This window comes from Oryx dammah, unplaced genomic scaffold, assembly GCF_014754425.2.
Source record: "Oryx dammah isolate SB20612 unplaced genomic scaffold, SCBI_Odam_1.1 HiC_scaffold_1, whole genome shotgun sequence".
NCBI lineage: Eukaryota > Metazoa > Chordata > Mammalia > Artiodactyla > Bovidae > Oryx > Oryx dammah.
The window spans coordinates 100,595,065-100,609,133 of record NW_024070185.1 but is presented as its reverse complement, the minus strand read 5'-3'; the positions used below and the strand labels follow the sequence as shown (position 1 = coordinate 100,609,133).

Here is a 14,069-nt window from a genome sequence, read left to right as displayed (position 1 = left end):
GAAGTGGTCCTAGGTCGGACGCAGCATCCTGGGAGGCGTGGAGCATTGTGGGAATCGTAGTAGAAGGGAGTCTGGGCGAGTTGAGAGCTATGATCTGTAGAGCCTCCGAGAGAAGCACGCGGAGGACAAGGTTCTGCGAAGAGAGAGACTCAGAGGCAGTGTGGGAAGTGTAGTCCAGTTGGCTTAGCGGATGATTCGGGGTGGGCGCCGAGGTTCCGGAAAGGGACTGAACAGGCCTGAAAAGAGGTAGGTGCGGGGAATCGCGCTGCTGCGAACTGAACTCAGGGAGCGAATCGAGGGATTCCGGGGCCTGCTGTCGGCTCCCGGCCCGGCCAGGGGCTCTAAGTCCTCCTGGCGCCAAGGCCCATGTTACCATGGAAACTCTCGCCCTGGACCCTTGAGTGCAGCCCGGGAGCTGTGGCGGGAGTGCTGTTCTCCTCCGCTGTCAGGGAGTTCTCTTGGCAGTTTCTTCTGAGCTGGGTGGGTTTTCGGTGGATTTGGGCAGTGGTGAAACAATAAGTTCAAAGAGCCCTCTAGCGCCGAAGTGAAATAAAGACCAGGCGGAGGAGCCACGCCCCGCTTTTGCTGTCTTCAGCAGGTCTTTCTATCTTATTCAGAGTGAGATGATGAATGTAAGGCGTCAGGTAAACTGCAAGCAAACAGCTTTGCACAACCCTGCTGCCCTGGGTGCTGGGGCATCAGAGGCGGACAAGACAAGATTGTTGCCCCCTTGTAGGGCGTGAAAGTGAAAGTGAAGTCGCTCAGTCGTGTCCAATTCTTTGCAACCCCATGGACTGTAGCCTCCCAGGGTTCTCTGTCCATGGGATTTTCCAGGCAAGAGTACCGGAGTGGGTTGCCATTTCCTTCTCCTTGTAGGGGGTGGAGATGCTCAAAATATTGGTGTTTCCAGAGCTGGAAAGAGCCCCCTCCCCTCCCCTAGGCCTCTTTACGATAATAGTGGCTATTTACTGTGAAAAATTCTCAAAGAGATGGTAATGCTAGACCACCTGACCTGCCTCCTGAGAAATCTGTATGCAAGTCAAGAAGCAACAGTTAGAATTGAACATGGAACAACAGACTGGTTCCAAATCGGGAAAGGAGTACTAAAGGTTGTATATTGTCACTCTGCTTATTTAACTTATATGCAGAGTACATCATGCAAAATGCCAAGCTGGATGAAGCACAAGCTGGAATCAAGATTGCCGGGAGAAATATCAATAACCTCAGATATGCAGATGACACCACCCTTATGGCAGAAAGTGAAGAAGACTTAAAGAGTCTCTTGATGAAAGTGAAAGAGGAGAGTGAAAAAGTTGGCTTAAAACTCCACATTCAGAAAACTAAGATCACGGCATCTGGCCCCATCACTTCATGGCAAATAGATGGGGAAACAATGGAAACAGTAACAGACTTTATTTTGGGGGGCTCCAAAATCACTGCAGATGAGGACTACAAGCCATGAAATTAAAAGACGCTTGCTCCTTAGAAGAAAAGCAATGAAAAACTTAGACAGCATATCAAAAAGCAGAGACATTACTTTGCCAACAAAGGTCCATCTAGTCAAAGCTTTGGTTTTTCCAGTAGTCATGTATGAATGTGAGAGCTGGACTATAAAGAAAGCTGAGTGCTGAAGAATTGATGCTTTTGAACTGCAGTGTTGGAGAAGACTCTTGAGAGTCCCTTGGACAGCAAGGAGATCCAGCCAGTCCATCCTAAAGGAAATCAGTCCTGAATATTCATTGAAGGACTGATGCCGCAGCTGAAACTCCAATACTTTAGCCACCTGATGCAAAGAACTGACTCACTTGAAAAGACCCCAATGCTCAGAAAGATTGAAGGCAGGAGGAATAGGGGACAACAGAGGATGAGATGGTTGGATGGCATCACCGACTCAATGGACATGAGTTTGAGTAACCTCCAGGAGTTGGTGATGGACAGGGAAGCCTGGCATGTTGCAGTCCATGGGGTCACAAAGAGTCGGACACAACTGAGCAACTGAACTGAACTGATGGAGCGTTTGCTAAATGCCAGGTTTCATTACAGGAATTTACGCTGCAATGCGACATTCAATCCATACAACAATAGATACAGACCAGGAAACCAAGATCTAGTGAAAGGTGAAGCCAGCTGTCCAAGATCAGAGGGGATGGAATTAGAATCTCTGCCTCCAATTGTTGTTCAGTTGCTCAGTCATGTCGGACTCTTTGCAAGCCTATGGACAGCAGCGTGCCAGGCTTCCCTGTCCTTCACCATCTCCTGGAGTTTGGTCAAACTCCTGTGCATTGAATTGATGATGCTGTCCAATCATGTCATCCTCTGTCATCCCCTTCTCCTGCCTTCAATCTTTCCCAGCATCAGGGTCTTTTCTAATGAGTTGGCTCTTTGCATCAGGTGGCCAAAGTATTGAAACTTCAGCTTCAGCATCAGTCCTTACAATGAATATTCAGGGTTGATTTCCTCTAGGATTGACTGGTTTGATCTCCTTGCTGTCCAAGGGGCTCTCAAGAGTCTTCTCCAGCACCACAGTTTAAAGGCATCAATTCTTTAGTGATCAGCCTTTTTTATTGTCCAGCTCCCACATCCGTATATGACTACTGGAAAAACTGTAACTTTGACTATATGAACTTTTGTAGGCAAAGTAATGTGTATGGTTTTTAATATGCTATCTAAGTTTGTCATTGCTTTTCTTCTAAGGAGCAAGTGTCTTTTAATTTCTGGCTGCATTCACCATCCACAGTGATTTTGGAGCCCAAAATAGTCTGTCATTGTTTCCGTTGTTTCCCCATCTATTTGCCATGAAGTGATGGGACCAGATACCATGATCTTAATTTTTTGAATGTTGCGTTTTAAGCCAGACTTTTCACTCTCCTCTGTCACCTTCATTAAGACTCTTTAATTCCTCTTCACTTTCTGCCCGTAAGTGTCATCTGCATATCTTAGGTTATTGATATTTCTCCCTGCATTGATTCCAGCTTGTGCTTCATCCAGCCCGGCATTTCGCATGATGTACTTTGCATAGAAGTTAAATAAGCAGGGTGACAATATACAGCTTTGACGTACTCATTTCCCAGTTTTGAACCAGTCTGTTGTTCCATGTCCAATTCTAACTGTTGCTTCTTGACCCGCATACGGGTTTTTCAGGAGGAGGTAAGGTGGTGTGGTATTCCCATCTCTTTCAGAATTTTCCACAGTTTGTTGTCAAAGGCTTTAGTGTAGTCAATGAAGCAGAAGTAGATATTTTTCTGGAATTCTCTAACTTTTTCTATGATCCAAGGCATGTTGGCAATTTGATCCCTGGTTCCTCTGCTTGTATATAAATTCAGCTTGTGCATCTGAAAGTTCTCAGTTTACATACTGTTGAATCCTAGCTTAAAGGATTTTGAGCATTACTCTGGCTAGCATGTGAAATGAATACAATTGTGCGGTAGTTTGAACATTCTTTGGCATTGCTCTTCTTTGGTATTGGAATGAAAACTGACCTTTTCCAGTCCTGTGGCCACTGCTGAGTTTCCAAATTTGCTCGCATATTGAGTGCAGCACTTTACAGCATCATCTTTTAGGATTTGAAATAGCTTAGCTAGCATTCCATCACTTCCACTAGCTTTGTTCATAGTGATGGTTCCTAAGGCCCACTTGACTTCACATTCCGGGATGTCTGGCTCTAGGTGAGTGATCACACCACTGTGGTTATCTGGGTCATTAAGATCTTTTTTGTATAGTTTTTCTATGTATTCTTGCCACTTCTTCTTAATATCTTCTGCTTCTGTTAGGTCCATACTGTTTCTGTCCTTTATTGTGCCTATTTTTGCATGAAATGTTCCCTTGGTATCTCTAATTTTCTTGAAGAGATTTCTAGTCTTTCCCATTCTATTGTTTTCTTCTATTTCTTTCCCTTGTTGACTTAAAAAGGCTTTCTTATCCCTCCTTGCTATTCTCTGGAACTCTGCATTCAAATGGGTGTATCTTTCCTGTTCTCTTTTGCCTTTCATTTCCACAGTTTCCACAGCCTCTTTTTTTTTAGTTATTTGTAAGGCCTTGTCAGATAACCGTTTTGCCCTTTTGCAATTATTTTTCTTTTGATCACTGCCTCCTATACAATGTTACAAACCTCTATCCATTGTTCTTTAGGCACTCTATTAGATCTAATCCCTTCAATCTATTTGTCATTCCACTCTATATTCGTAAGAGATTTGATTTAGGTGATACCTGAATGGCCTAAATTTAAATCTGAAATTGGCAATAAGGAGTTCATGATCTGAGCCATAGTCAACTCCCAGCCTTGTTTTCACTGACTCTATAGAGCTTCTCCAGAGAAGCCAATGGCACCCCACTCCAGTACTCTTGCCTGGAAAACCCCATGGATGGAGGAGCCTGGTAGGCTGCAGTCACTTTCACTTTTCACTTTCATGAATTGGAGTAGGAAATGGCAACCCACTCCAGTGTTCTTGCCTGGAGAATCCCAGGGACGGCGGAGCCTGGTGGGCTGCCGTCTATGGAGTCGCACAGAGTCAGACACAACTGAAGCGACTTAGCAGCAGCAGCAGCATAGAGCTTCTCCATCTTCGGCTACAAAGAATATCATTAATCTGATTTCGGTATTGACCATCTGGTGATGTCCACATTGTGTAGAGTCTTCTCTTGTGTTGTTGGAAGAGGGTATTTGCTATGACCAGGGTGTTCTCTTGGCAAAACTCTGTTAGCCTTTGTCCTGTTTCATTTTGTACTCCAAGACCAAACTTGCCTGTTGCTGCAGTTATCTCTTGACTTCCTACTTTTGCATCCCAGTCCCCTGTGATGAAAAGGACATCTTTTTTTTTGGTGTTAGTTCTAGAAGGTCACGTAGGTCTTCATAGATCCATTAAGCTTCAGCTTCTTCAGCATTAGTGGTTGGGACATGGATTTGGATTACTGTGATATTGAATGGTTTGCCTTAGAAACAAACAGAGATCATTCTGTCATTTTTGCGATTGCACCCAAGTACTGCATTTTGGACCTTGTTGACTGTGAGGGCTACTCCATTTTCTTCTTCTAAGGGATTTTTCCCCATAGTAATAGATATAGTGGTCATCTGAGTTAAATTCGCCCATTCCAGTCCATTTCAGTTCACTGATTCCAAATGTCAATGCTCACTCTTGCCATGTCCTGTTAGACCACTTCCAACTTACCTTGATTCATGGACCCTGGACTTCAAGATCAATCCAGTCAATCCTCAAGGAAATCAGTCTTGAATATTCATTGAAAGGGCTGATGCTCCAGTACTTTGACCACTGATGCGAAGAACTGACTCCTTAGAAAAGACTCTGATGCTGGGAAAGATTGAATGCAGCAGGAGAAGGGGATGAGAGAGGATAAGATGGTTAGATGGCATCACTGACTCAATGAACATGAGTTTGAGCAAGCTGTGGGAATTGGTGATGGATGGAAGGCTGGTGTGCTGGCGTCCATGGGGTCACAGAGTCAGACATGACTGAGCAACTGAACTGAACTGACTGATGGACCTAACATTCCAGGTTCCTATGCAATATTCTTCTTTACAGCATCAAACTTTACTTTCACCACCAGACACATCCACAACTGCATGTTATTTCTGCTTTGGGTCAGCCTCTTCATTCCTTCTGGAGAATTGGACACCTACCAACCTGGGCAGTTCATCTTTCTGTGTAGTATCTTTTTGCCTTTTCATAGTGTTCATGGGGTTCTCAAGGCAATAGTGCTGAAGTGGCTTGCCATTCCCTTCTGCAGTGGACCACGTGTTGTCAGAACTCTCCACCATGGCCCGTCCGTCTTGGGTGGCCCTACACCACATGGCTCGTAGAGTCATTGAGTTAGGCAAGGTTGTGGTCCACGTGGTCAGTTTGGTTAGTTCCCTGTGATTGTGGTTTTCATTCTTTCTGCCCTCTGATGGATGAGGATAAAAGGTTTGTGCAAGCTTCCTGATGCGAGGAACTGGCTGTGGGGCAAACTGGGTCTTGTTCTGGTGGGCAAGGCCATGCTCATCTCCAGAGCAGGCACTTTTATATGTTACTCTATACTGCTCCCTAGTGGTGAGCTTTTTACAGTTTGCAGAAAGGTTAAAATGTGTCTCAGTTCTTTTTTCTTTTAAGCATTCTCCACCCTTGGAACTTTGGCCTCCTCTGCTTTTTTTCTACATTGGAATCAAGATAATATCTGATTTAGTACAAAGCAATTTGAAATGTGATGTGCTGGTGTTTTATATTGATAAGGAATATTACTTGTGTCTGTCTCAGCCTTCGTGGGAGGAGGAGACGTTTCTTCCTTTGTGTATTTCAAAGTCCTGTCTATATCCTAGATACATGTATTAATAATTTATATCTGTACGTATATTTTTGGTTTTTGTTTGTGTGTTTTTTGCTTGGTAAGAAGTGAATTTATTTAGAGAGAAACACACTCTGCAGAGTGTGGGCCATCTGAGAAGGCGAGAGGGGCCTATGCATATTTTAAAGGAGCTTTCACTTACATGATTCTCATGTAATCCTCTCCCTGTGGCCTATGTACAATTTTTATAGGAGGGTGACTTTTTTTTTTTTGTCCCTTCTTGAGGCATGTGGATCTTAGTTCCCCAGCCAGGGATCAAACTGGTGCCCACTGCAGTGGACACCCAGAGTCCTAACCATTGGACTGTCAGGGAATTTCCCAGGAAGCTAACATTAATCAAACTGAGCAGCTAAGACTTCATCTGAGCTGCTGCTGCTGCTAAGTCACTTCAGTCGTGTCCGACTCTGTGCGACCCCATAGACGGCAGCCCACCAGGCTCCCCTGGGATTCTCCAGGCAAGAACAATGGAGTGGGCTGCCATTTCCTTCTCCAATGCATGAAAGTGAAAAGTGAAAGTGACGTCGCTCAGTCTTGTCCGACTCTTAGCAACCCCATGGACTGCAGCACAGCAGGCTCCTCCACCCATGGGATTTTCCAGGCAAGGGTACTGGAGTGAGGTGCCATTGCGAAATAGGGGTAATTTTGCCAGCATCATGGAATTTCTGTGTTAAAGTAAACCTGAGAATGTAAAAAGAAGAGTGTAGCACAGTGCTCAAGAAAAGTTCATTTCACTTTTTTTTTGGTTTGGATCTCTCAGTTTATTCAACAAAGCATTTACTAACGGGTATTATAGATGATCTCTACTGGATACCATGAGGATATAAAGATGATGCCATCAACAGGTTTTAAACTCAATTGAGGAGTTTTATTTTCTTCTAAAAGAAAAGCTTTTTTTTTTTTTTGTAGCATAAACATTACCTTGGGTTTTCAGATTCCAGAGTGTTCTCTTGAGCCTCTGTGTATACTTATTCTCTCTGCCTGGGATGTCTTTAATCCCCCTTTTCTGCCTGTCCTTCAAAAATCAACTTAGACATCATCTCCTCCACATCTCTGTTCACCCCACTGGGTTGGGTGCCTGTGTGATGCCATTACATTACCCTCATCAAGGTTCTTACTACAGTATATTGCAGTTTTCTATTTATGTTTGTTTTCCCCACAGACTGTGACTATGCCTTTTAACTCAGTAGCTGGAGCACAGGAACTGTTGGTTGAATGAATAACCCATCCATTGAGGACCTATTTAGACCTTGAGGATAAGCCTGTGAACTGGTGAGTTAGAAGGAGTTTTCGTACGATTTCGCAAACTGATTTTAGCATTCAGGAGTGATCATAAGTCTCTCACAATTCCCAGATCGTGTTGGTCAAATCTATTTCCTACTAACTATACTGAATTAAAATTGTGATATTTTAGCTTTATTCTCTTAGCTAGAATATTTCTCTGGGAATGGACATGAGATTAAAGTGATTGATGCCTAGAATCCTTTTATAGGCAGCTGGCTATTTTAAATTCTGGAAGAAAGAGATTTTTGTAATTACAGAGTTGTGGATCTGCATCATATAATAAAAACGTGATAATTATATCCCTCAGGACTTAGAAGCCAGTGTGTGATTCCAGATGAGTCTTTTGTATCACTATTTGTTTTTGTGTGCATGCTTACAAACTGATCTTATATTTGTAGCTGAGATTTATGCCTTACAATTTTTTCTCCTCTCTACCATTTTTAACAGCTAATAGTTTACTGGATCTGCCCTTTAGTGTTGATTTCATTATGCTGCGACGAAAACCAACCCGCCTGGAGCTGAAACTTGATGATATTGAGGAGTTTGAGAGCATTCGAAAGGACCTGGAGGTAAGAGTACAACTTTCAAACCCTTAGGAATATTTGAAACAGTAACCCTTGACTTTTGAACTCCAGATTCTCATACCAACAGCTTGTTTGAAATCTCTGTTTGGATGCTTTACAGGCATCTTTACCATAATGTATTAGCTTCCTGTGTCTGCTGTAATGAATTTCCACAAACTTGGTGGTTTCAAACAACAGAAATTTAGGCTTTCACAGTTCTGCAGGCAAGCAATCTGAAACCAGTATCACTGATCCAAATCAAGATGTCACCAGGACTGTGCTCCCTCCAGAGACTGTGGGGACGGTTCTGTTCCTTGACTGTCGCAGCTTCTGGTGGCTGCTGGCATTCCTTGACTTGTGGCCACATCAGTCTGGTGTCTCTGTCTGTAATCACGTTGTCTTCTCTGCTGTCACGTCTCCCTGTCCCCTCTCTTACAAGATACATGCATTGGCATTAAGGGCCCACCCACATATTCCAGGGAAATGTCCCCATCGCAACATCCTTAGTTGAATCACATCTACAAAGACCGTTTTCACATACAAGGCAACAGTTACAGGATCCTGCTGCCTATGGGGTCGCACAGAGCTGGACACGACTGAAGTGACTTAGCAGCAGCAGCAGCTTTGGAGGTCATTATTCAGTGTACTACACTTAATATGTTAAAACAAAAAACTCTTGATTTCTTCCTCGAACCATTTTCACCTCAGTATACTCTATGTCAGTATCTATATAGTTGCTCACACCATAATCCTGCGAGTCAGTCTTAAGTTCTCCCTTTCCCTCACCTTTTATATTCAATTTTCCCATAAACCCTTTGGTTCTACCTCCAGAATATTTCTAGTATCTACCCGTACCTTTTTTTATCTCCACTGTTAGAACCCTATTCTAATAACCATTATCTCACTGCACAATTCGAGTAGCATCCAAGTTGTCTCTCTGCGTCCATTATTGTGTCTTCAATCCTTTCTCCATTAGGTATCTATATAAAGTGATCTTTAAAAATTTTCAGCTCATGTTATTCTCATACTTAAAAATCCTCAGTGGTTTCCTGAACCTGGAATAAAGCCTCAGTTCCTTGTCATGCCTCCAAGTTTTTGTATGTTCTGGCCCCTCTCAGGTCTCGTCTTCTGCCACTCTTGCCTTGCCCTCGGCACCCTAGGCACATTGGTTTTCTTTTATGTCCTTGAACATGCCAACCTGTTTATAACTCGTGGCCTTTGCACATGTTATTTTCCCCTGCCTGGAGTCTTTCCTCTTCATGTCTCAGTTTGAATGTGACCTCCTCAGTCTGAGAGGCCTCTTCTGACCCTGTCCAGCTTCGGTGTTTCATTCCTACCCGTGCTCTCTCCATCTCATTAGGATCTCTCAGAACACTTTATTCTATTTCATAGCACTTATTATAATTTACAATGATTTGTTTGTTTATTGTAAAATCATTTATATTAGGAACGCTGATTGTAAAACTCATGCCTGTCTTCTCCACTGTTGAGTTCCCAGCATCTAGTAGGAGTTCAATGTGTATTTTTTAAGCATAGCGTTACCACACGGTATTAGATGTCAATCAGTAAGACTTAAATTCTTTACTGGCTTTTGGAATAAAGTACAAATTCCTTAGGATGACATAAAAGGCCCTTTTGATCTGGTCCTTGGTCATCTCTCCACTTTATCTTCTCCTGACGAGTTATCTTTAATTTCAGTGTCAATAAACACTCTGTGCTCTTTCCCTGAAAGTCCCTTATGGTTTAAACTTCAGTTGTAAACTTCAGTGTTAGTCTCATACTGAAATTTGACCTTGCAGAGTCAGCTCCCTATTGAGTTACCTTTTTTTTAAATTGGGTTAATTCTTATGACTGAGTAGCATTTCATGGTATATCTAGATAGATATAGATATAGATACACCACATCTGCGTTATCTGTTCATCTGTCATGAGGCACTGAGGTTGTTTCCACATGTTGGCCATTGTGAATGACGCTGTGATGAGCATGGCAGTGAACTCATCTTTTTGAAATAGCGTTTTCATTTTCTTTGGATATATACCCAGGAGTGGAATTGCTGGATCATATGGGAGTTCTACTCTTAACTTTTTGAGAAATCTCCATTCTGTTTTCCTTACTGGCTGTACCAGTTTACATTCTTACAATGTGTGGTTTCCTTTTCTCCATGTCCTCTCTAACACCTATTATTTCTTCTCTTTTTAATAATGGCCATTCTAATGAGCATGAGATGATATCCCATTGTCGTTTTGATTTGCATTTCTCTAGTAATTAGTGATGGCACCCCACTCCAGTACTCTTGCCTGGAAAATCCCATGGATGGAGGAGCATGGTAGGCTGCAGTCCATGGGGTCGCTAAGAATCGGACACGACTGACCGACTTCCCTTTCACTTTTCACTTTCATGCATTGGAGAAGGAAATGGCAACCCACTCCAGTGTTCTCGCCCGGAGAATCCCGGGGATGGGGGAGCCTGGTGGGCTTCCGTCTATGGGGTTGCACAGAGTTGGACATGACTGAAGCGACTTAGCAGCAGCAGCAGCAGCAGTAATTAGTGATGTTGAACATCTTTTCTTATACTTGTTGGTCATCTGTCTGTCTTTGGAAAAATGTCTATTCAGATTCTTGGGTCATCTGTTTTTTTGTTGTTGAGTTGTATGAGAGTTTTATATATCTGGGGTATTAATCCCTTATCAGATAAATTATTTGCAGCTATTTTCTCCCATTTAGTATCCTGTCTTCTCATTTTGTTGATGGTTTCTTTTGCTGTGCCAAAGACTTATAGTTTGATAGAGTCCCATTTATTTTTCTTTTGTTTCCCTTGCCTGAGGAAACAATACTCAGAAAGACTGGTAAGACTGATTCAAACAGCATACCACCTATGTTTTCTTCTAGGAGTTTTATTGTTTGAGGAGGTCTTATAATAAAGTCTTTAATCCATTCTGAGTTAATTTTTGTGTAGAAGAAGGCAGTGGCACCCCACTCCAGTACTCTTGCCTGGAGAATCCCATGGACGGAGGAGCCTCATTGGCTGCCGTCTATGGGGTCGCACAGAGTTGGACATGACTGAAGCGACTTAGCAGCAGCAGCAGCATGGTGCAAAATAGTGGTTTAGCTTCATTCTTTTGCATTGGCTGTTCAATTTTCTCAGCAGCATTTATTTAAGAGACGGTCCTTTCTCCATTGTATGTTCTTTGCTGCTAAGTCACTTCAGTTGTGTCCGACTCTGTGCGACCCCAGAGATGGCAGCTCACCAGGCTCTTCTGTCCCTGGGATTCTCTAGGCAAGAACACTGGAGTGGGTTGCCATTTCCTTCTCCAATGCATGAGAGTGAAAAGTGAAAGTGAAGTCGCTCAGTGGTGTCCGACTCTTCGAGACCCCATGGACTGCAGCCCACCAGGCTCCTCTGTCCATGGGATTTTCCAAGTAAGAGTACTGGAGTGGGGTGCCATTGCCTTCTCCGATGTTCTTTGCTACTTTGTTGTAAATCAGTTATCTGTATATGTGAAGGTTTATTTCTGGGCTCTTAGTTCTGTTCCATTGATCTGTGTCTCTTTTTCTGCCAATACCATGCTGTTTTGATTACTGTGGTTTCGTAGAGTAATTTGAAATCAGGGAATGTGATACCTCCAGCCTTGACCTTTTTTTTTTCAAGATTGCTTTGGCTCCTTGGGGTCTTCTGTGGTCCTATACAAATTTTAGGAATTTTTGTTCTATTTCTGTGAAAAATGTTGTTGGGATTTTGATGGGGATTGCATTGAATCTGTAGATTGCTTTAGGGAGTATAGACATTTTAACTGTCCTATCCATGAGCATAGAATACCTTTTCATTTCTTTGTGTCTTCAGTTTCTTTCAACAATGTCTCGTTTTTAAGTGTACAGGTCTTTATACCTCCTTGGTCAAATTTATTCCTAGATATAAATTTATGCCTTGATATTTTTGTTGTTGTTTTTAATCTTTTTACTACAGACAGTTATTTAGTGGGTTTCACTTGTTTTAGAGCAACTTTGGAGGGAGGAATAGTTTTTGTTCTGTGCTAAAATGGAACAGAAAACTGGTATTTTATTTGTTACTAAAATTAGTTTAATTACATTTTGCTGACTCTGGATTTTGAAACAGTCAGCAGTTGTTCACAGTTGGAAGGCTTTTCAATGATTTCATTTTACTTGGATATTCTGAATTTCTCACAGCTTATAAAATGATATCATCCTGTGCCTTTTAGAACTTGTCTTCACAAAGGTGTTTAGGGAGAGCTTTTCTAATGTTATATAGGTAGTATAACCTAGAGAGTAACTCAGGAAGGTCATTATGTATATATATATATACACATAAAGTAATACCTCACTGATGCACTATATACTTTGATGCTGGCAAGCATTTAAAGGCTCCCAGTTCAGCAGTGGTGAAGAATAGCAGTAAGTGGTAAAGAATAGCAGTGATTCCAGGGATTGGGATTGGTGTAGGGGAGCCATTCTTCTAATAAGGAACTCTCAGGTAGGGTAGTTGTGGGATGTTAGTTTCTCTCTTTGAAAGTGATCAAACCGAGACATTAACTGTGAATTCTGTAGTAACTTGTGGCTGGAGCCAAACCTTTTATCTGAAAACAAAAATGAATTCCCCAAGTCGGACAGACCTCATGATAAGATAGCACAAACTTTCTATTCTTGTGTTACATTTAATCTCATGGTGTCATCTGTTAATTTCTGGTGGTTGTTTTACCAGTCACGTTGATTTCCATCTATGGTGTGGACTTTGCTCTGTCATAGCCCTGATTCATCTTCTATTTTAATGGTCTATTTCCCTTTTAGACTGTGACATCCTGGAAGGTAGGGCTTACATCTTTTATCACTGCATCCTCATATCCTCTTGGACCCCTAACCATCTAAACCTAGGATTTCAGCTTATTGTTGTGTAATCCCAAACCCTATCCTTTTCCCTAATGCCTAATACATTGTAGGTGCTAAATAAATGTTTGTTAATAAATAGAATATTGCCTTAACACTAAAACATTTAAACTTTCAGACCCGTAAGAAACAAAAGGAAGATGTGGACATTGTAGGAGGCAGTGATGGAGAAGGTGCCATTGGACTCAGCAGTGATCCCAAGAGCCGGGAACAAATGATTAATGATCGAATTGGTTATAAACCCCAACCAAAGCCCAACAATCGTTCATCTCAATTTGGAAATTTTGAGTTTTAGAGGTGGATTATCTTGTGTGCCAGAGCCCTGGAATGGAGTACAATGATGGCAGAAACACAAACAAGATTTAGAGAATGGAGTGCTCAAAGTCAGGCAGAATGTTTTACCTCCTGCAGAGAAATACTTCTGCATGAGATTATGGATGCTTAATTTTCACTCTGAAATTCAAACTCTGGTTTGTCTCTGGAAAATCTCGATAAAACTTGTCTGATTTTTGTTTTTAAAAATAAATATATTTTTGGGAAAGTGTGTGACATCCTTAATGAAATATAATAGCACCATTAAATTGCTACATCATTCTTCTCATCTTTATTAAAAGACCCTATGCACAGAATGGGCTTTCCCAGGTGGCTCAGAGGTAAAAAGAATCCCCCTGCCATCGCAGGAGACAAGAGTTTGATGCCTGGGTCAGGAAGATCCCCTGAAGAATGGCAACCTACTGCAGTATTCTTGCCTAGGAAGTCCCACGGACAGAGGAGCCTGGTGGGATACAGTCCCTGGGGTCGCAAAGAGTTGGACACAGCTTAGCAACTACACAACGCACACAGGACACATCCAGTTGATCCCTGTAACTGATTTTCACTTAATTCATTTACTCGACAAGTATTTATTGAGTGCCTCCTCTGTGCCACGTACCATTCTAGGCACTCAGTAACAGCAGTGAGCAAATCAAGATCCCTGCCCTTGTGGAGACT

At 42.3% G+C, this 14,069-nt stretch overlaps 1 protein-coding gene across 1 annotated transcript; it reads left to right on the top strand.

The window, feature by feature from the left end:
* Window positions 1–47: 47 nt before the first annotated feature.
* On the top strand, window positions 48–13,623 carry CDC26 (cell division cycle 26). The gene is made up of 4 exons (XM_040239518.1): window positions 48–246; window positions 7,496–7,605; window positions 8,065–8,186; window positions 13,198–13,623. Exons 3-4 carry the CDS (start codon window positions 8,106–8,108, stop codon window positions 13,372–13,374), a joined length of 258 nt encoding a protein of 85 aa, XP_040095452.1. The 5' UTR covers window positions 48–246; window positions 7,496–7,605; window positions 8,065–8,105; the 3' UTR covers window positions 13,375–13,623.
* The last annotated feature ends 446 nt before the right edge of the window (window positions 13,624–14,069 follow it).

Bases quoted from the DNA above. Each gene is read 5' to 3' on its own strand.
- CDC26 (XM_040239518.1), top strand. From the start codon at position 8,106: ATGCTGCGACGAAAACCAACCCGCCTGGAGCTGAAACTTGATGATATT. The intron at 8,187-13,197 runs GTAAGAGTACAA...TTAAACTTTCAG, and splicing joins GCATTCGAAAGGACCTGGAG to ACCCGTAAGAAACAAAAGGA.